This window comes from Pangasianodon hypophthalmus, chromosome 29 (genome assembly GCF_027358585.1).
Source record: "Pangasianodon hypophthalmus isolate fPanHyp1 chromosome 29, fPanHyp1.pri, whole genome shotgun sequence".
In the NCBI taxonomy this organism is placed as follows: domain Eukaryota; kingdom Metazoa; phylum Chordata; class Actinopteri; order Siluriformes; family Pangasiidae; genus Pangasianodon; species Pangasianodon hypophthalmus.
This window is the reverse complement of record NC_069738.1, coordinates 10,803,662-10,825,360: the sequence shown is the minus strand read 5'-3', so window position 1 is coordinate 10,825,360 and position 21,699 is coordinate 10,803,662. Positions and strand designations below refer to the sequence as shown.

The following is a 21,699-nucleotide window of genomic DNA, read 5'->3' as shown; positions in this document are numbered from 1 at the left end:
TCTCTAATTTGTCTCTCACTCATGCCGAAGTGTCTATGGTACCAGGTCAGCGTCTGGAAAGAGCAGAGTCGATTAGAGGAGCAGCCGTGTGTGTGTGTGTGTGTGTGTGTGTGTGTGAGAGAGTGTGTGAACAGTATGGAGGTGCAGATGCAGCCAGTCCCTCAGTGAGAATGTTTCCACTGGGAGAGAGACAGCTATGGCACAGCATCTGGGGCATTAACGAGCCTTATCACAGACACACACACACACACACACACACACACACACACATACACACACACAGAATGCACAACATGAAATAGATACATATATACATGGATATACTCTGTGTCTGTGTGGGTTTCCACTGGGTTCTCTGATTTTCTCCCACCTCCCAAAAACGTGTCAGTAGATGAACTGGCTACTCTAAATTGCCCCTAGGTGTAAAACTATATATATATATATATATATATATATATATATATATATATATATATATATATATATATACTTATATGTGTGTGTGTGTGTGTGTATATACTTATATACTTATATGTGTGTGTGTGTGTGTGTGTGTGTGTGTGCAGTGTCCTGTGATGGACTGGTGACCCATACAGGGTGTATAACTGCATCGCTCCCAGTGTTAGGTCGGATCCGCCATGACCCTGACCCTGACATATATACACACACACACACACACACACACACACAAAGCGCAGAGCAAGTATTCTGTCTTTTGTTTTTATTTTACAATCACCAGATGAGCAGATACATCATTTTAAAAAAGAAATAAAACCAAGATTTGTTTGTCAAAAATTATTATACAATTTTTCTCCATACAGATTTTGTACAGGAGGAAACATAAGTCAAAATGTAATAACATCATGATTTCATAATAAAGATGACAGGAGATTCAGGGGTCCACAGATTCACCCACAGACCCATCTTTTTACCCAATAAATATAAACTGTATAATCATATTGTTGTTAGCCAGGCATAGTGGATACCAGGGCACAACCTCAATGAATTTCCATAGTCATTTCAGATACACCACTGTGCTACACACACACAAGAAGCTTTACACAGAAGCAGACATGGGGTCAGGGACCAAAACACGGCTGGGGGAATGATAGAGCGCCGGTCACCAAGAACATAAAGAAGGGCAGAGGAAAAAGAGACGGCAGATGAAGACAGGCTTTATTGTCCTCAGTGGTAAAGAGAGAGATGAGAGAGAGAGAAACAGAGAGAGAGAAGGCTGACTATCTGATCAGAGTGTGTGCAAGAAAAGCTGCAGAGAGGCACTTGACATTTGGCCTGATTCAAACAGCTTTGCTGAGGGAAGGTACTCTGATGGAAACACACACTCTCACTCTCTCTTTCTCGCTCTCCTTCTCTCTCTCTTTGCCTCTCTCTCTCTCTCTCTCTCTCTGACTCTATCTATATAGCTGTCTGTCTCTCTGTGAGCTCATTTTTTCCTTCTAGCAACCTATTGCTCTCTTTTTCAACTCATTCATTCTCCAGTCCGTCTCTCTCTGCCAGCCTATCGATCAGTCTCCTCCACTCATTCCTCTTTTTTCTATCCTTCTCTCTCCTTCTATCCATCCTGCTCTACTTTTCTAGAGACTTAAACCTGGTGAGGAGATTCTGAGATTGAGCATCATGAGAAATCTGTCCAAACAGATTCACCCACTCAATGGGGAACGCATTGAATATGTATGACACCGTTTTTTCCCACAAAAAAGCCACAAAATTACATAACATCTATAATAAAAGACAAAAAGAAATATAGATATGTCAGATATGTGGCCATCTGGAGGTTAGCAATGAGATGTCTGACTGGAGTAGTATAAGTGTTCTCGTGTGGCAGCATGATGACGAAATTGAAAGTTGCTTTTCAAAATGGAACATAAACACAAATCATCATTCTTGGTAAGCACTTAATTACTTCTATCTCCCCTAGGTGTAATCAGTGGATGAAGAGGATATGACAGGAGTTCATCTGTGAAAGGGAGATAGCACCCTTTTTCTGATTGTGCTAATTAGCATGCAGTTCACTAGTGTAAATTCTGAAGGCAGTGTAATATAGCTTTTCTCAGAAGTTGGTCTGACTGGGCCTGGATTTATGGTTTTGTCTTTTGGCAATGTTATCACCACAATATAACCAATTACTTTATTAAGCTGATGCAACAGAATGTCATTTAAGGTTATATTCTGCAAATTCCAGCACAGTATTGAATTAGGATTGATAGTGCAGAGTTAATGAGGGTTAATGAGGCTTCGTGACTGATATATCAGCATTGATTATCTAAAGTAACACTGCATAGGCTAATGATAATGCAATACCCTAATGTAAACAAAAGGGGAAGTTAAGTTGAAGCTCAAAGTGCTTCAGATCATAGGAGGCTGCCACAGTAAAGTTGGCCAGAGGTGCACTGGAAAGAGCCTCGCTCAGGAAGTGTGGTAGCCTCAGATCGTTCCTTATCTCATTACAGGGAAGGCTACATAAATCCACAGATGGAGAGAAAGAGGAACAGGGTATTATTTGCATGTTTCCTCTCTCTCTCTCCATCTCGCACCATGTCTATGTCTACCTCCCTCACCCTCTTTCTCTTCTTCCCACCATTTGCTGTAGACTGACTATAATCATCACTCTAGCCAAAACACATTAAGCTGGTTTGCCTCAAAAAAAGACACTCTGAGTGCCACATTCGATTTAGAGTAGTGATGCATAGCTGGTGCATTACTTTGGAGAATAAAAACGATATGCTGAATATCAATAAAGTGAAGCTGATGGATGAGTGTGCTAGCATATGGAAAAAGGGACATCCAATGAACCTGCATGGGACGAGGACACATACACACACACACACACACACACAACCCTGACCAACATGTACACAACACTGCCTGACAGCACAGATATTTATTTCTCCATCCTCTAATCAAGGTTTTTATTAAAAAAATTAAAAAAAAAAAAAAAAAAAAACACCAACACAATTTTTTTCATTCTGGAAGGATAACAGAGTCATTTGGATACATTAAACCCAGCGAACCAGCAAACAATATGATTCCCCTGGTTTCAGAGTGGCTGTTACTGCCTCTGAATTTAGGGAGATGGATGTAAAGTGCTTGAGAGCTTTTGACCAGAAAGAGGTGATGGATATAAAAGAGTGAACTGAGGGACAGAGAGAGGACAAAACGTGGTTGAAGAATGCCATTATACTAATCCACAGCAGGGAAACACAGAGAGAAGGAGAGAGGAAGAATATTTATGGAGAACTCTACGTTCAAAATGACTGCACCGACTCCAGCAACTATACGTCCTTAAAATGCCTTCTTGCACTGTTTGGCTCTCTGAGCAAAAATAAATCACAGTCAAATCAGTTCTGACCTGATCAGACCCCACCCCACCTCCCACAGGGCCCTACGGGTAAAGTTTTCCCATTAGTGTCTTTGTTACCCAGGAACCCAACTCTGGCTGTTATGTGATTGTGGAGGCCCTACGAACATCCCCATCCCCATTCCCAAGCCTATTCCCATACCAACACCCTGTGAAAGTGATCCGTCATAGTTGTAGTCCATTCCCTCTGTAGAGTCCATGAAATCGTTGAGAAGAACAGACTCCACATCACCATCCAGATTGCTCTGATGGACTTCTATCTCCATCTCTGACTGCTGCAGTCGGTTAGGAGGTGGCTGGTGGTGACCAGATTGGTGACTGCCATTCTGGGCTGGCTGGTGATGGTAGTGGTAGTATCCATGCCAGGGTTCTGTCAGGCCCTGGTGTTGAGCACCTGGGTAAGGATGATGGCGGGTTTGGGGTGCAGACGCCATAAAGGAGGGGTCCTGGGGCACATCCATGAAGCCGGCTGGGTTAGGGGGTAGGGAGGTAGAGGGAAGGTGGGCACGAGGGCCATATGGATTGGAGGATTTGTGGTTGTAGGGTTGCAACATATCACTGTTGACTCTGGGAGAGAGTGTTGACTGCCTTGAGTTGCTGTGCTGCATATGGCTGTGCATATGGGTTGAATTAGAGCTGGGGTTAAGCTTATGGTTTTGCTTGTGAGGTTGGCCATAGTCATGAGCAGAGTGATGTTTGGAACCATGGTTGTAGTCTAGATCTGGGTGGTGCTTGTTGGGATTTTGGTTGTGATGAAGGCTTGAGTTCTGCTTATGGTTTGCTCCATGATCATTGTGAAGGTTTTGATTGGGATTGGGATTGGGATTCTGGCTGTGATTGTGACTGCAACTCTGATCATGGCCATGAGAGTGCACAATGCCATTAGATCGTGACATTAGTGAATGGGCAGCTTGACCTTGCCCCACCACCATGTCCTTCCCACAGTACTGTGGCCCACCAGCTAATAGGCTCTCCAGAGCATTGTTCTCTGAGTAAGCCCTTAGGGGGCGCTGGAAGCTGGTTGGCTTGTTTTCCTGGATAGTCTGCATAGGGGCATGGTGCCTCAGCATACTCATGGAAGGCTGACCATAGACAGTACCACAGTATGATGTTTCCCCTTTGGGTCCTGGGCCATAATGGTAGCCATTGCACTTGAGTTGCTGTGGTTGAGAGAAGTCTTCATCCAAGCTGATGGCTCCAGTAAGGTCAGCCAATTGAGGGAGCTCTACTGAAGGACAGTGGCCCCCAGTGCCCAGAGCAGGTGATCTGGTACTAGTGGGGCTCGGATACAGGCGAGGGGAAGCCGAACAGGACAACCCTCCCTCCTCTGGTTCATCTGGCTCTGCTTCAGCCACGATTGGTGACAGGCAGCCACTCAATGTGGATGCAGAGGAACTTGTTCTGGAGTGCAGGTCTGCCCAGGCATCAAACTCCTCAGTCCCTACTCCCATGCCACCCTTCGCAGCTGGGCTACCATGCTCTGGGGACCCTTGAATCCCAGGCCCAGCACCAAGTCCTCGGCCCATCCCCATGGCCCTCTTCCGGCTTATCCGGCCTCGAGATTTTAGGTACTTTGTGCCATTGTCCATGGAGGCAGCTCGCCGACGTGGGCCTTTTCCCATCTTCCCACCTTCTGGGTTCAGCATCCACCATGAACTCTTGCCCGTTCCCTCATTCTGCACACGAATGAAGCGGGTATGCAGAGACAGGTTGTGGCGAATGGAGTTCTGCAGAAACAAATAGGGGTAATGGGGTGGGGAGGAAAAAAAACAGATAGTTAAACATTTAATACTACACATATTATAAAATCACATCTTATCTTGGAAAATACAATGTAACAGGACTCTACAATTAACTGGGCTCTATTATTCTGTCTAGAATTATTGTCCTTCATGACATGTTGACTGCTTTTACATTTTAGACCACAGAAATCTAAAATTAGAAATGTATTTTTGTTTAACAATGCTATGAAATTGCTAGCGGAAATTGGTAGAGTATTTTTCAGTGATACTTCAGGGCCAAACGAATTAAACATCTGCACTTTTGTTAGTTTTTTGTTTGACATTTGTTTGGCATTAATTGTTATTCTAGCTATAAAACCATTCCCAGGTAAAATGCACAAATTTGACCATTATGCATCAACTATTATTGCTGATCAAGACATGATGGCTCTTCTCAAGAAAAAAAATTCATTCCTAATCATTCTAATCATTCAGATCAAACGGCTGTTCTTGTAAAGCGTGGCAGGCACTGAGAAGCAGATCGATACAGCAGGCAGCCTTGCTCCTCCACGCAGCAAATACTCCCTCTGACTCACACCACTGCCAACCGAGTCATGCACACACGCATACATGTACACACACACACACGCCACAGCAAGCACATCAAACCGTCGCCAAGGTTACCCAAATGAATCACACGTGGCAACATGATCGCAGACGCCCCTATCGATTGCAGGCCTCCAAATATGACAGGGAGCCAGCGAGAGAGGCGAGAGGGAGAGAGGTGTGATTCTGGCATGCTTACTGTGCTGGAAGAACACCAGAACAAAGAGAACAGAAAAAGAGGGGAGGGGGCTGTTTCCAATGCCAAGATAAACCATATTTAGATCACAGGAACAGATGAAGTAAACATGGGTTTGTTTCTTGCAACACAATAATTGGGGATTCTTTTTTTGAGAATTGAGTAATTAATAATTGAGAGTGATCTACTAGAAGTTCCTTTCAGGACAACGCAAAGACAGACTGCTTGTTGTACATCAAGTGCTACACAATGTACATAACTAATTGCCTTGTACAGGAAACAAGTCTACCATATGTTGTATAGTAAATGTACCGTGTATGGGAACTTTGTAGAGTGGCAATAGGGAGTTTAGATAGTGTAGATATGAAAAGTAACACTATAGAATCAGGATTTTTTTTTCATACTGACAAACATGTCTAGTTCTGATAAATGCACACTCTGAGTAATGCATTACATTTTTCAAACATCAGATGCAATAATGCATACGCACATAACATTTACTCTATAGCATATGGTTCCAGTAGTTGAGCGAAATACATTCCTGGCTGGTTGGCAATTCAGAGCATCACACTGCCTTTTGACAAGATCTATTTTACTTTCCTTTTTCTTTTCCTTTTAGTGGTCATGTATGAATAGGAGTCATTCTTAAATTGCATGAAATACATCTCTGGCAATTTCGTGGCTGAAGATGTTCACAACAGCATACCACCATACCACCGTAATATATAGCATATCAAAATATCTATGTGAGAATATTGATCATACTCTACGGAACGTAGTGTAGTATTTTCCATAAAGTTTTGTAGTCAGAATTGTGTAAGATATCACTCCATGTGTCAACATACACATACCGTATGTCCAAAACTGCATACTACTGTACAAAATAGTATGTCTGACATTTTGTTTTGCCAAACTATCTGGTACAGTAGTAAGACTAAATATACAGTGTGGCACAAAAGCCGAACTCAATTTTCAGGAAATAACAACAGCAAAGATAGCTTTATTGATGTTGTTTTGTGAATGGCAATAACACATTTGTGTTTCTTGTGTGAAAAAACAGAAACTGCTACCTTCACCGGAAAAGTTAAGCCGTCAATTTTACGGGTTTTATATGTGAAAGCACCTCCTGTTGTCTTGCCACAGTATCCTTGTATTCATTGTATCATTGTACAGTATCACTCAACTAATCTCCATCTCTATTACACCCTCTGTCTGACTCACACACATGCACAAATGATATTTTCTTGTTTCCTTGCTACCTCTCTATATCACAAATCAAAACAAGTGTCTTATAGCTACCTGTCACGATTTCTGCCTTATTATTATCTATTGTAAGAGTAAGTTGCAAATAACAGTTTGGCCTGCACTTCAAGGAAACCACTTGTTTAAATTTTCTGCTGCTCCTGAAAATTATAACATACAGTATAAGTGATAACAATTTAGCTTTTAAAACAATTTGGATTGCTAATGAGTGAACTAAACAACAGAAGCCATGAAATGTTTAATAGCAGTAATAAAACTGTAACTACGCTATGTTAAAGATAATTATTTAAACTCTTAAAATATATCCTAAAATACAATATTAAATAATTAACAATTTATTCACTGAATAATCGATGCAAGAAATGAAATCAGAATAAGAAGAAGAAGAAGAAGACGCAAAATAAGTTGTAGTTGTATACAGTACATTTACATTTAAAATGTTTGGTAATGTATCCCCGGGCAGCAAGGTAGTGTATCATTCCTGCCTTACAGCTTCAGGGTCCCTGGTTCGATCCTAAGCTCAGATTACTCTCTGTGCAGGTTCTCCTTTTGTCCGTGTGGGTTTCCTTGGGGTTCTCCAGTTTCCTCACACCTCCCAAAACAAGCATGTACATAGACTGGCTACACTAAATTGCCCCTAGGTATGAGTGTGTGTGTGTGCATATGCGATGGACTGGCATTCAGTCTTGCCTTCTGTCCAGTGTTACCAGGATAGGCCCAAGATCCTACACAACCCTGTTCATTAGACAGTTAATGAATAGTCCTGCAGTCAATAAATCTTAAATGTTTAGTATTAAAACGATGAATTTTGTGTAGTATACTGTGTATTTATACTGTATACACATTGTATATTGTAATAATCATAGCCTGGGTTTGGCAATATGTGTAATATTGTCAATTAACACGTCTAATTCTACCGCTCTAGCCTGAGAAGTACCTCCACCAAGAATTAATCCTGTACCCAGGCCCATTTAGAAGTGCTAATTTTACTAAAGGTACACACAGCAAGTTTGGGAGTCTTTCTTTGTTCTGAGCAGATTTTAGTTTAGCAAATGAGATGAATACCATCCTAAGCATCAAGAACTCCGTTACAGTATTTAGTAGTTCACACCATCATCTCACTTTCACACTTATTCATCCCTTTTTCTCCATATCCTCCATCTGTTTATCACATAACCATACTTTTCACACCCCCAAAATCACTTACATACTTGTCCTTCACCTGTACTCAAACAGGAAAACAAAACCATCAGACAGAAAGAGAAACACAACACACGCTGGCATCCATCACTTATTTTCACTGAATAAACGTTCATCAAGTACCTCTATCAAATCACATATAATCTATCTCTCCCCTCTTTTCTTTGTAAAAAGAGGCATCTTGTTTTTCCATAGTGATTCTGAGAGCTATTACAGCTTATATTAGTGAATGTATATCGGGCACCCAGGTGAGCCAATTATCTTGGTGCGATAGAGAGCTGAGCTGGAGATGAGCTCCAGAGTTGGCTGATCTGAAAAAGCCCCCTGCCTCCCTCCCTCTGTCTCTCTCCCTCTCTCTCTCTCGCTCGCTCTCTCTTGGGATTTCTGAAGGGCTGATTCTCCAGCCCACACTATCAGGCGAAAAACCGTGCCACTTTGACTCCGCTCCTTTTCAAAGCAGTGAGAAATTGGATAAGTGAGGGGTATTTATGTTCTCTGGCCCCCCTCCAAGGAGCTCCTATTCTCAACCAGCAGCTCAGCCAAATGACACGAGCCCCCATGCTGGTGTAATAGTCCAATGTTGTGCAGCCACGGCAGGCAAGGGGCTGACTTAATCAAAGCCAAACGGTGTGACAGTGTCGAAAAATGCCCCATGTCAGGCGATCAGAAAGCAGCCCTCTGACAGCTATGCCACCGCTGACGTTAGCTGCAGAGGGGTAACCATGACTACAGCGTTAAATGCTGGGGAGAAAGGCGGGAAGTGTATGAGGTGGGTTAAGGATAAAAGTATGAAGTGAAAAAAGGTGGATTACGACAAAAAAGAAGCACACGCATTTTGATGTTCTAGGTTTCATCTGTGACTGTCAGGTGACTCACACCAACTCACAAGGGAGCTTCAATCATTCAGTCACACTGCCACAGGAGATGTCTCTAAGGACTGGTGATTAGCAAGGCAAGTATAAGCTGCATGACTTGCTTGGTAACTACCACTAACCATCCGTAGCTCACAACAAATATCACCATCCAACTACCAAAAGCTCAGGGTACACAAATAAGCTTGTACAAAACCTTGACTCATCATTCAAATTGTTCGAAACCTTGACTCATATTCCGTAAGTTCGAAACTGACAAGCTAGAAATAATTGCATAGCTTGACCTTGATCTCTATCCTCTAATGCTGAAGAACAGTGATCCCTTAAAGAACACAGATCCTCTTGTTAAGTCTGCTTTGCTCAACCACAGTGTGGCTTGTGGTAATGTTCTGCGAACAGCAAGCCTATGGCTCCATAATTGACTCAAACACCTTGTTGGTCTCATGTGAGTCAGTAGACTGCCTAGCCTTTCCCATCACACTCATACGTACTTGTGTACACACTCACAAGACATTCACATTCATAAATTCATCCATAGGAATCCACACCCATACACAATCTTATGACCACACTCACACAGACACACACAGCAATCTAGCAATCACAAGCAATCCCACTCTAGTCAGGGTAATCCCAGAAAGTCTGGCGATAATCCTGGTTAAATCTGGTTGTTCGTCACCTGTGTGTCAACCCAGGAGCTGCTGTAATGCACCAGGGATTGGAGGGATCATTTGTTGGCCAGGAGAGCAATAAGCTGAGAGTGATGATGGTCAAAATATTCAGGGCAGAAATATTATTGACAAATTCAAAACAGATCTTTCAATTGTGGATCTTATTCGCTATAAATGTCTATGGCTTTCAACAGTTGGAAACGAACACTATAAACTGTCTGGCAACAATTGCGAACATTCTACAACCCTGTGTCATGTAAGAGGTTTTGCTCACTTTTACAAGGTCTTGCATTTTTCTAGCTTATAACCTTCAAACCATGAAGATAGTTCAGTGATTACCTTAAAATCATTGCTTAGGCTTTGGAAAACATAGTCTTGAGAAAATTTCACAAACAAGGGCAATGTGGTTAGATTTGTTCAATATCCTATGAAGAGATATGAATGCTAGTCCTGTCCCTAAAATAAACCAAGTGTTGTTTTGGTTTGATGTATAGTTCAGGTTAACAGTAACTATTCATGATAGCAATCCTAACACTCTAAAAATGCTGGAGTAGGGCTCCATTTTTCCAACAGAAAAATGTTTGCCCTATCTTCAGGAGATCACTGTTCAAATCCCAACAATGCCAGGAGCCAAGGAAGCATAATTGGCTGTGTTCTCTAGGTGGCATACTGTCTCTTCCCTGTCAATCATAGTGGCACTAGCCTATTGTGGGTGTCTGTGAGCTTAGGTATGCGGAAGAGGGCAGACAGTGCTTTCCTCAGAACTGCCCTTTTAGGAATGTAGCAGCTGTTTCTTGCAACAAAGTAAACAAAACCATGTAGATTTGTACATGGTAAACAGGTTATCTGAGCCATAATCCATGAGATCAGGCTGCTGCAACATCAAAACATTGCAAGAGACATCTCTAACATTTATTCCAACATTTATTCTAACATTTATAGCCACTGATCTAGACTTCAAGATGACATCTTGATCAAATATATTCATGAGATGTAGTTAAGGGGGCCACTGCTTGTCTGGCCTATAGCCAAGACTAGGATAACTTCACAAACTTAAGCTTTGGTACAGAAAAGAAGGGACAATAATGACTGATTATAGTTTAGACAAAGTGGACAGCATTGGTCATTTTCAGTGTTTTTCAACAGGGATTTTTTTATTGACTTTTCTATGTCTTCTGCGTAGGTTAATAACTGTGGACGGACAGTTTTTGAATTCCTATGAAGGACTCAAGAAAGGCATTGTGCTAATTTGCAGAACATGCTCCTTGGAGCATTAAAGGCATTCCTCTGTTTTACATTTTGTGCATTGCTCCATTTGATACTGTGCAGAACATTCTTTTCAAGTGGGGATTGCTAAAGTGTTCTTAGCAGCTAGCAGGGCCAAAACTGCTTTGCAACCCTTGCTCAACAATTATGTATTAATCCTTCTCACACAGCCATCAGTCATTATGTACAGACTTGTCAATGGGTCTCTCTCTGCCAGACAAATTTTGGATAAGCATAAGTGTGGTAAAAGATAGACACTGACTGTGTGCATTATGAAGGGAAAGCAAAGGAGGGAGATTGAGAGACAGGGAGACAAAACAACATACTACAGGCGAGGAGAGTTAAAATGAGAGCTCTGTGTGGGAAAGAGGGCTCGTCTGCTAAGCCTGTCTGGAGGCAATCGATGGAAATTAGCAAATGCTAAAGATACACTTCCTGTGGAAGATGTCACAGGCAACGTTCATTTGTTTAAGGGGAAATGAACTCACAGCCATTCAGATTAATGGGCAATGTCTTGAGAGAGAGGATGCAAAAAGAATTAATTCAATGGTTAAGTAGATCTTAATGATATTATAAATATGTAATATTAATTTTGCCTTTACCATACATTCACTGGCCACTTTGTTAGGAATACCTGTACACCTGCTGATTCACACAGTAATTCAATCAGCCAATCATGTGGCAGTGAGCCTCTGCCCACTGTAGCCTCGGATTCCTGTTCTGGCCTGATCTGCATAAATTAGATGAGTTTAATGGTAGGAGTTTGTAGCAGTGGCCTAAATCTCTTTGTATTTGGCCTACCTACTATTATAATAACTATTATTACAGAGATGCTAATTGCTGAAAATTGCTCACAATTGCTATCACAACCTTGGAAACACAAAAGACACAGCTAACACTCAGACAACAGACAGTCTTCCTTTTGTTCTTCACAGAGATGTCTGTCACTGCCCAGAGTTAGTGAGCGAAAGGAACGGGTAGCTCTATCGTAGACTAGTTTGAATGTAAATGGCCACTATGTTTGAGTTTTTGAACTACCAAATGATTACCGGTTGCATCAAGTGACATACTGTAGTTTCAACATAGCCCTAAGTTGTAACTTAAAACTTATACCAACCCCCTAGTAGGTGCAACGTCCAATGTCAACAAAACTACTCTGTGATTCAGTTCAACAAAACTACTCTGTGATTCAGTGCTACCATGCACAGAGTAAAACATATAAATCCAAAAATAAATGTTTTCTTTGTATTTTGTTAGGGGGAATCCTTCATGGAGACAGTCATGGTATATGATTCCTGGAGATGGATACCTCACTATATGAGACTATTATAGCTTATAAGACTAAGGCTATTTTTATATTAGTCAGTGTAGCAAGCTCTTTCCTCTAGTAGTGCAAAATGTCAGCCAATTGAGATAGGTATAGATATGGCATACACATGCCATATTCTATATATTACCATGAATGTAATATTATACTGTCATTCAGTGCAGATTAAGTTTGCAACTGTTAGTTATTTTTCTTTGCTAAGGTTTTTTACTAAAATGCTGTTAAATTTGTTGCACTAGAGCACAAGCAGCAGAACAGAACAGCACATACCATTATAAAATACAAATCCGAGAGATGAATACACTGAGTCACCACTTTATTGTGAAGCACAGTCCTTTTTGGATATGCTTCTTTATCTAGGGTTAAAACATTACTAACTTGAAGTAAATATATTACACCAAATGCAGATGGATATTAACCACTTTTTATGTCTGATCCTGTTTCTGATTGGCTGTTAATGGTGAAACACATCACTCTGTATGACAAAGGTTTGATCTACGACCACTTTACCCACTACTAGTTATGACACATCTTTAGTGTCTGTGGTGAAAGTGAATTTTTTTTACCAAACTAGTTAAACTAACAACACTCAACTCATAGTTTAGGACTGACATTACACCCTGACTTATAATTGAACTTCAGCTGGTGCAACTGGCCCCTGGATGTTAGCTCCTTGACCAATCTCATTTGGACTTACAGGCCAAGCTAGTCCTTTCCCCCTTAAAGAGTGAGAGTCTGAGGGAACAGGTAGGCTAGAGATGGACAGAGTGGAGTGGGGGAGGAAGGAGGGCGTTTGAAAATAGACTGAACAGATTAAAGAGCATCTGAGTGCAGAGCAGGGGATCAGAAAATCCGCCCTGCATACCAAAATAGCCTTTGAGGGCACGGTGAGCCAAACTTTCCCATCCCAATGGCTGGCACAACAGAGCATGAGTCCAGCCAGGTTTCCCGTGACAAAGTGGCTCACAATGACGCCACAGTTAATACGCTTACAACCTCAAACTATACTTCTACACTACATCTCTTTCTCTCATTCTCACTTACTCCTACTGATGGAAAAAACAAAATCACACAATCTTTATGTCCAATGCTGTAATATAATATAATGTTTAATATAATGTTATGAATTAGCCCATGTCCGTTTACCCTTAAGGTACCCCTAAAAATGACACTTGAAGTCATCAGAAACAAATTCTGTTGAATAAAATTATAAATTATTTAGTATCTTTAATAGCCAGGAAGCTGTTTGAAATGGTCTACATTTCTACTTCTTTACCTTCATTAAAAAGGCAGGGTCTATAAATATGCAGAAATTTGTTTTTTGGATTCAGCTCTATGTGCCGCTAAGTTATATACAGTAGCTACTTTACTGATGATAAACTAGCACCCTTTTGTCACAGGTAGAGACAAGGATTTCAGTATCAATTTCTTGATTTGCATTGTCATTTTCTCAGCACTTTATTTACCAGCAGCTAAAATGCTGGTAAAAAATGGTGTCAAATACACCATAACAATCACAAATTTGTTAAACAATTTAATTAATTCTTGCTTAGCTAAGTAAGTAAGCTAGCTAAGTTAACTGCTAACAAACTATCTTCCATTTGCCACAGGCAAACATGAATGGGATTTCAGTATCTGAGTATCTGTTTTGTTCATCACCACCATTAAGTAAATTAGCTAGTTATCAAAATGATCATGGTAATTTTCTAATGATGTTCAAGTTTAAAGTCATGAAGCTTCATTAGGGAGATCACAAGCTCATACATAATAGTGAAGTGAAGTGACGTGATGTGTAGCCAAGTATGGTGACCCATACTCGGAATTTGTGCTCTGCATTTAACCCATCCAAGTGCACACACACAGTAGTGAACACACACACACCGTGAACAGCCTTTTTTTGCTGCGGTGCCCGGGGAGCAGTTGGGGGTTCGGTGCCTTGCTCAAGGGTCTCACCTCAGTCATGGTATTGAGGGTGGGAGAGAGCGCTGGTCATTCACTCCCCCCACCTACAATCCCTGCTGGACCTGAGACTCGAACCCACAACCTTCAGGTTCACCTTCGAGACTCTAACCATTAGGCCACGACTGCCCATAATACACTCGTTTGTTTGTTTTTTCAATAAAGACTTAAATAAAGATTTAAAATTGGAAAATGTCCCAAATAACAATCTATAATCTATAATCAGTATCAGCCATCCAGGTGAAGTACGTCATTTATAAATGAGCTCAGTGATAGCACCTGTAGTCCTAAGCCCATTGTGTCACTCCTCTCTTCCAAACAGTGAGTGAAAAGACAGTGACACTGACTATCATTTTTGCACAAAGTCATCCTCTGTCCTAGACAGAGCATGCACAATTAATTAGTAAATCATTAATTAAGTCACGCTTCGATTCTTTCAGTTCGAGGGCATGGAGAGAGTTGATCACTTTAATCAAGAGCAAACAGATGAGGAAGCACACTTGCATGATTCTTAATTAAAGCACAGCTAGATTAATGCATTTTATAGCATAGTTTAAGATGAAAGTTCATGCGAAAGGACAAAGGCGCATTGTGTACTCAAGGATATTTATGGGATTTTCTTTGGATGCTGGGAGATGTATTCATGCTTACAGTAAAAGAATGCCTTCAGTGCTCATGCACTTTATAATCATGTACACCACACAAAGATGTGGCACACAAATACACACACACACACACACACACACTTGTGCTCTGTTAGCCTGGCACATAGGGCCCGCTCATTACAACAATGCCAAGCTACCAGTTGCTAAGGAGACCTGTGGGAGAGGGAGGGTTCCTGTTGCTATGGCAGCAAGCCTGCTTTCTGCCAACCGCCTTTCCCCACGAGACCTGACCGTAGTACGCAGAGAAAGGGAGCGACAGAAAGAAAGGAATATGGAGAGGACAACAGAGGAGCAAGCGAGTGTGTGTGTGTGTGTGTGTGTGTGTTTGTGTTTGTGTGAGTGAGTGGGTTTGCGGGGGTGTAAGAAGGGGTTAGGGGTAAGAGATGTTGAAAGAGTTTACAAAGAAGGCAGCAAGCAGTGTAGGATTTGGGGGGAGGTGTGACAGAAAAACATAGGGGAAAGCAGGAGAGGGAATGTGCTGTGAAAATTGATGGAGTGAAAGAAGAATTGTCAGAGTTAAGGGGATGCAGCAAATAAGCGAGGATGCATTTGAGAGCTCCATTTTCTTTCCCACGAAGTGATGTACAGCACTGAATTGTGCTCAGCTGATGGGGACCGAACACAATGGGCACCATTACTAAGAGCTCGAAGTGAGGACACTGAGGAACCTGAAGTGACCTGAAGTGAGCCATCACTCTGACCTTAACTTCCCTTCCGTTAACTCGGTGGGAGCGGCTGCTGAATATGGAGTGCTCAAAGGCGAATCAGTGAAACAAAAATGATTATAAACAGCTTTGGTGTGTATTTACCAACCCAGTATCATAGAAAAAGCACCTTCTATACATTTGCACATCAACATTCTGCATAGCAACGTATCAAACTTTCACTCGAATGCTCTGTATTATCACCTTCTGTGTGACATCACTGTAATTTAACCACGCCCCTATCTACCACTCCACTATTCAAATAAGATCACTATGTAATAAATAATTACCTCTTTTTAAAGTAAAGTAAGGTAATTTATGTGTAAAGTTTTCTCTTCTCTTCAAACACAACCAGTCTTGCAAGTCACGTGGCAATGCAGTACGGTAACGTGGGCATTTTCAAAATGTGGATAGCTTTTAGTGTGTAAATTCTTTAGGCTATTGAGAATACAGAGACATTCCAAGTTTTAGATTTTAAATTAGATTAGCTATTTATTTTTAATCACTGACAGACTTCTGGCAATCTGCAAGCACAAAACAGTAAATAAATGTTAGCTATCTATTAAACAAGCAATTCACTTACAATTGTAAATATACTTTCCACTGGAGGGACAGTTAGTTCTTGTAGAAACTTTCAGTCAAGGGAACAGAATTATGGGATTGCCTACAAAAAGAAGGATAACACACCGAGTTGCCCTCAAATCTGGCCACTTAAATGGGCAGTTCCTTTCCGAATGAAACCTGTTGCCTACCTAGGAACTGGAACTTTCGGGAACTTGGAACTTTTCCACTCCATGATGTTACTCACTTCTGATTAGTTCAGTCTGCTAAGCTTCGATTATCAACTTCCTGTGTTTGTGGATACATGTAGACCAGACAATGCTGGAGAAAAAGTGAAACGGCAGCATGGATAAAGTGCAAAAAAAATCTACCAGCATGGCTACAGTACATCTGCCAGCAAAGCTTCCAAAAGAAATTAACTTTTAATTCCAAATCGGCTGCTGGTGATTATAATGATGTTGTGTTAAACAATGCTATAGAATATATGATTTACATTTTCGCACAAAACATTGTTGTTTGTGGCTATAATGTTTTTATTTATGTAATATACAGTACTGTGCAAAAGCCTTAGGTACATGCAAAGAAATGCTGTAGAGCAAAGATGCTGCCAAAAATATTGAAATTAAATGTTTCTACATTTTAAAAAAAATACTATAAACAGCAGTAAACAGTGATAAATGAAACAAAGTCAATATTTGCTGTGATGACCATTTACTTAAAAAAATAATTAGTAGTCTCAGGTACAGTGTGTGCAGTTTTATAAGGAAATGAGTGTAAGTGTTACTGAGCATCTTGCAGAAGCAGCCACAGTTCTTCTGGAGACTTTGACTGTCGACTCGCTTCTTATTTTTGCAGCGAAATCCAGCAGCCTTCATTATGTTTATTATCTGAAAAGTGCCTCTTATGTAATCTGCTGCTTTCTTTACTGACTTTGATTTCTTTAGTGACATACAAAATTTTTCTTTAACATTTAGTTTTGTGCTGGAAAACTAATGTTTGGAAGTCTAAAATGTTTTTGTACTGACTCGATAATGTAGAAGTCATAAAATAAAAATCTATAACAAAGTTTGTAGTAAAAAAAAAATAGGATGCCTAGGACTTTTGCACAGTACTGTGGTGGACCTCATGTAGTGTAAGTTGTAATACTAGTTGATGCACTTTCATTTGGTACTTTGGACAAATCTACAGAGATACACTAAAGCAAATTCCAGGCCTGATTTTTGTTCCCAGTTAACCCCTGTCTACAGAGTTGCTTTCCACTATCCCAGAAACACTAGGCATGAGGTAGGGACACATTCACACTAGGGGCAATTTAGAATTACCAATTCACCTACTGATATGCTTTTGGGAGGTGGAAGGAAACCAGAAAACACAGGGGAAACCAGCACAAAAACAGGGAATACGTGAAAAATTCCCCAAAGACAGTTACCAAAGCTCAGATTTTGCTGCCTTCAAGTCCTCAGAAGTTCATGTGTACGAGTTCGAAGGTGGTGATTATGACACGGTGTGTGTTCAAGTGGCTTTAGCTGCAAAAAAATGGACTTTTTTGTGTAGTCAAAAATGACAAGAAGTTTATTTTGCCATATTGAATGAAAATAAAGAACTGAACACTTAACATGACAAAATTCCCCAAAGACATAAGACATAATTATCACTTAAATATCGAGAGCCACCACAACATTTTATTATTGACACGCCCCCAACTCAGAAAGTCAGGCTCAAAGTAAAATACGAGTTTCTGAGTTGTAATTACGACACTGTGCTGCTGTTCATGTGTTCTCACTTCATAATTTCGATATTGCTGACAGGACTTGAAGGCAGCATTTGAACCAAGGAAAACTGGAGTTACGAGTTGGCAACACTACACATTGCACCACCATGTTTTCCTATTAAAAAGTCAAAACGCTAAAGCAGATCATACTTGGAAAGCTAGGGGAAAAAAACTATGTACCACAGCTTTGTAATGATGTATAAACACAACTAATCACAACTTATATGTGTTTACACACTCTTGGGTTTACAAAGCAAGACGCAGGTGAAACTACACAAAGGGTGTAGCAACCCATAGCCAAAACAGAGAAATTCTCTCACAATCAGTAAGTGACATTGTGTTACACTGTGCATACATTATAGCTTGTGAGATGTAACAGGAATTACAATGATATTCCAGCACGAGAAGATGCAATGAGGCGCATCACAACTCAACGCCATGGCCGCTCTGTAGTAATAATGCACTGAAAGGAGAGAGAAAAAGGGGAAACGCAAGGAAAGAGACAGAAAGAGAGGAAAGACAGTATCAGTCAGGGGCATGACAAGGGCCTGTAGTGAAGAGTCAAATGAGGAGAGATGAGAGAGCAAAAAAAAAAAGAAAGCCAGAGAAAGTTGACTGTCTGAAGTTTATTTTTTTATTTAATTTTTTTTTGCAGTGTTCAGCTTAGAATTGGTTCCATCCTGTGCTGCTACTCTTCCTCTGTGACATTCTTCACTGCTTCAATTCTTCTGACACACATACTGCACAAATCTGTCTTAGCTGATAAATTAGGCTTGAGGGGATAAGAATGAGACAATGGACCGTCTAAATGTTTCCCTCCCCATCACACACACACACACACACACACACACACATTTCGCAGTGTGCTTATACCATATTCATTGTGGTCGTTTAAAGGATGCGCCTCGCTCCCCCTGTGTGTCTGTTTCTCATTCAGAGGGAATGTGGCGTCTCGTTCTCATAGACTCGGGGATGAGTGGCAGAGTCGGTCCTGTTCATCTGCTCTCATTCAGACACACACACACACACACACACACACACATGTACACACCCTCATGAACTTACTTCTATATTCAAATACACTCAGACACTGGCTTTATTGACTTATTCATGCATGAGTGTATTTCAGGGGCAGAATGCACTGTCTGCCAGTTGTCTCATATGCTCCAGACATACCCCAACACCCACCCCCCAAACACACACACACACACACACACACACACACAGACAAATCCTTCTAGAGTGCTGATGTTTTAAGTTTAATTTGGGGTCTTTTGGTTTTTTGTTTTTTCTACAGTGCTCATTGCACTCAGTCCTACAGCACTCATTGCACTTTCTGTGTTTTTCCCTCTTTTCCTCTCACTCTTTCCCTCATCATCTTAATTTATTTCCTCCACTTATTTCTCATTCCTTTCTCCATCCGTTTCTCTGGTCTACATTTAGCAGAAAAAGAGAAGGATGGCTCGCCATTTCTGGAACAAAGACAGCCCAATTAAGTCAGTTTGAGTTAAGGTCAGCACGGCAGACAGAATAGAGAAGAGAGAACGAGAAATTGAACAAAAACGAAGCGGAGGGTAAAAACGAGAGGAAGAGGAGAAAAAGGAGAGCCTGAGTGACTTTGTAGCAAGAGAGCGGCGACTCAGTTTTTTAGCTCCTCGATGGGAGACATATGAAATATTAATAACTGCTCCAGCCATCCACTTCAGAGGCCCATGCTAAAACTTAGTGTCTAATGAGACACTGCTCATGAATTGCTAATGAAGATGCTGGAATGTGTGTTTGGGTCGTGTGTGTGTGTGTTTGTGAGTGTGTCAGTGTGGGGAGGGGCCATTTAGATGGGAGAGGGGGGGTGAAGTTCAGTAGAACGTGAAGTCTTTGAGAGAACTTTTAGAGAACTTCATTAAAACAAGAAAAACTACAAACTAGTCCTCACAAATCTAAGCAAGCACCCCTCCCTTACCATAGTAACACTCTATAGATATGCAAACACACAGATACATATATATATACACACATACACACACTAGGCATATGACATGTCAGCATATATTGTCTCAATATAGTTTTAAACTTTTGCCAATTTGAAAACTTGTGAAAAGTTTAAGATTAGATTTAGGAGAAGGGTTCATCCTCATTCCTTTTCCTACGACTCCATGTATGCAAACAAATGAATTCCAACCACACATTTCTCCTGAGACTGGGTTGTTTATCTAGAAAATCTTGCATATAAACCTGTCAGTCCCACACTGTGAATACACTTCATGGTCTCCTAACACTAATATTCTGTTCAGTACTTTAAATGTGTTGTGGTCTTAGGAAACCTGTCAGATGACACTGTGGCTGAATTCTACAACCTTTGTGGTAAATGCAGTCAGTCTCTAAAGATGTCTAAAACTTTACTAGATAAATGTGATTTCTTCACACAGCAAATGTCACGCTTTGATCAAGTTGTTGGATAGTTACATAGTGCAGTGAAAAAAGACATAAGCCTAATTAATTCAGTTGGTAATCAGATACCGGCTGTCATGATGGCTGTGATGCTCATGCACCGCAGTTGGAATAAAGTCCTTAAATTTGATCCTTTTTCACAGCCTTTGAAATGTTATAACTTTACTTGTGGGTAAGATGCATCTAAAGAGAAACATATTTGAGTTCAGGAAAGTCTGTAGTTTTCAGGACTATATATAGTTGGACATTTCACAAATAATATAAAAGCAGACACACAAAATTTAAGGATCTTCCTAACAGCAGGTGTAAGAGATGTAAGTCATGTAAGTCAACAGACTAAAATCCCACTCTGTTTCATATTTACAAAAACTAGCTTTTACTTCATCTCTCAGATTAAAATCTCTTTTACATGAATCAAAAGCTCGGTTTCTTCCAGGTTCTCCGGTTTCCTCCAATCACCCAAAGACATGCCAGTATGTGAATTCACTCTAAATTGCCCCTAAGTGTGAATGATCCATTGAGAACTTGATAAAGCAGTTACTGGAGATGAATGAATGAAAAAAAGAGCCAGGCAATTAACATTCCTTGTTGGAAAATTCATTTCACTCTTCAGTCATTCCACTTTTAGTAAATGAAATTTTGACTCAAACAGAGAATGTATAGACTGCATCTATAGACTATTTGTGAAGACCTTTTTACACAGAGAGCTAGCCCAGAGTGTGAATGCAAGGCGGCAGTGTTTCAGGTTTCATTACGTGTGTTGAATATGAATATTTGGAGGAATAGCAGCGGTGGCTGACAGCACAAGTGAGTGAATCTCTCACATCAACCTTATTTCTAATGTCAGCTGAGCCTCATAGATGCAGCTCAGACACCAGTAGGAAGGGGTCTGCTTCCTGGGAGTTTATGTATATGCATGCGTATTTGCGTGTGTGTGCTTGTGTGTGTGTGTGAGAGAGAGAGAGAGAGAGAGAGAGAAAGAGAGAGAGAGAGAGGGAGAAGCTTATTCCTGTGTTTCCGGTGTTTATGGCAGTGTTGTAATTTGAATATACACTGAACACTGAGAAAGGGGCATGTTTGCTCACGCTTA

The 21,699-nt window shown here is 40.8% G+C and overlaps 1 protein-coding gene across 1 annotated transcript in view; it reads right to left on the bottom strand.

Annotated features, from left to right (window-relative positions):
- Positions 1-707: 707 nt before the first annotated feature.
- Positions 708-21,699, bottom strand: part of foxo6b (forkhead box O6 b) — a 33,288-nt gene continuing 12,296 nt past the window's right edge. Inside the window, exon 2 of the mRNA XM_026942110.3 lies at positions 708-5,106. Within this exon, the coding sequence (XP_026797911.2) occupies positions 3,436-5,106 (1,671 nt within the window). The 3' untranslated portion in view covers positions 708-3,435. The remainder of the gene's footprint in view (positions 5,107-21,699) is intronic.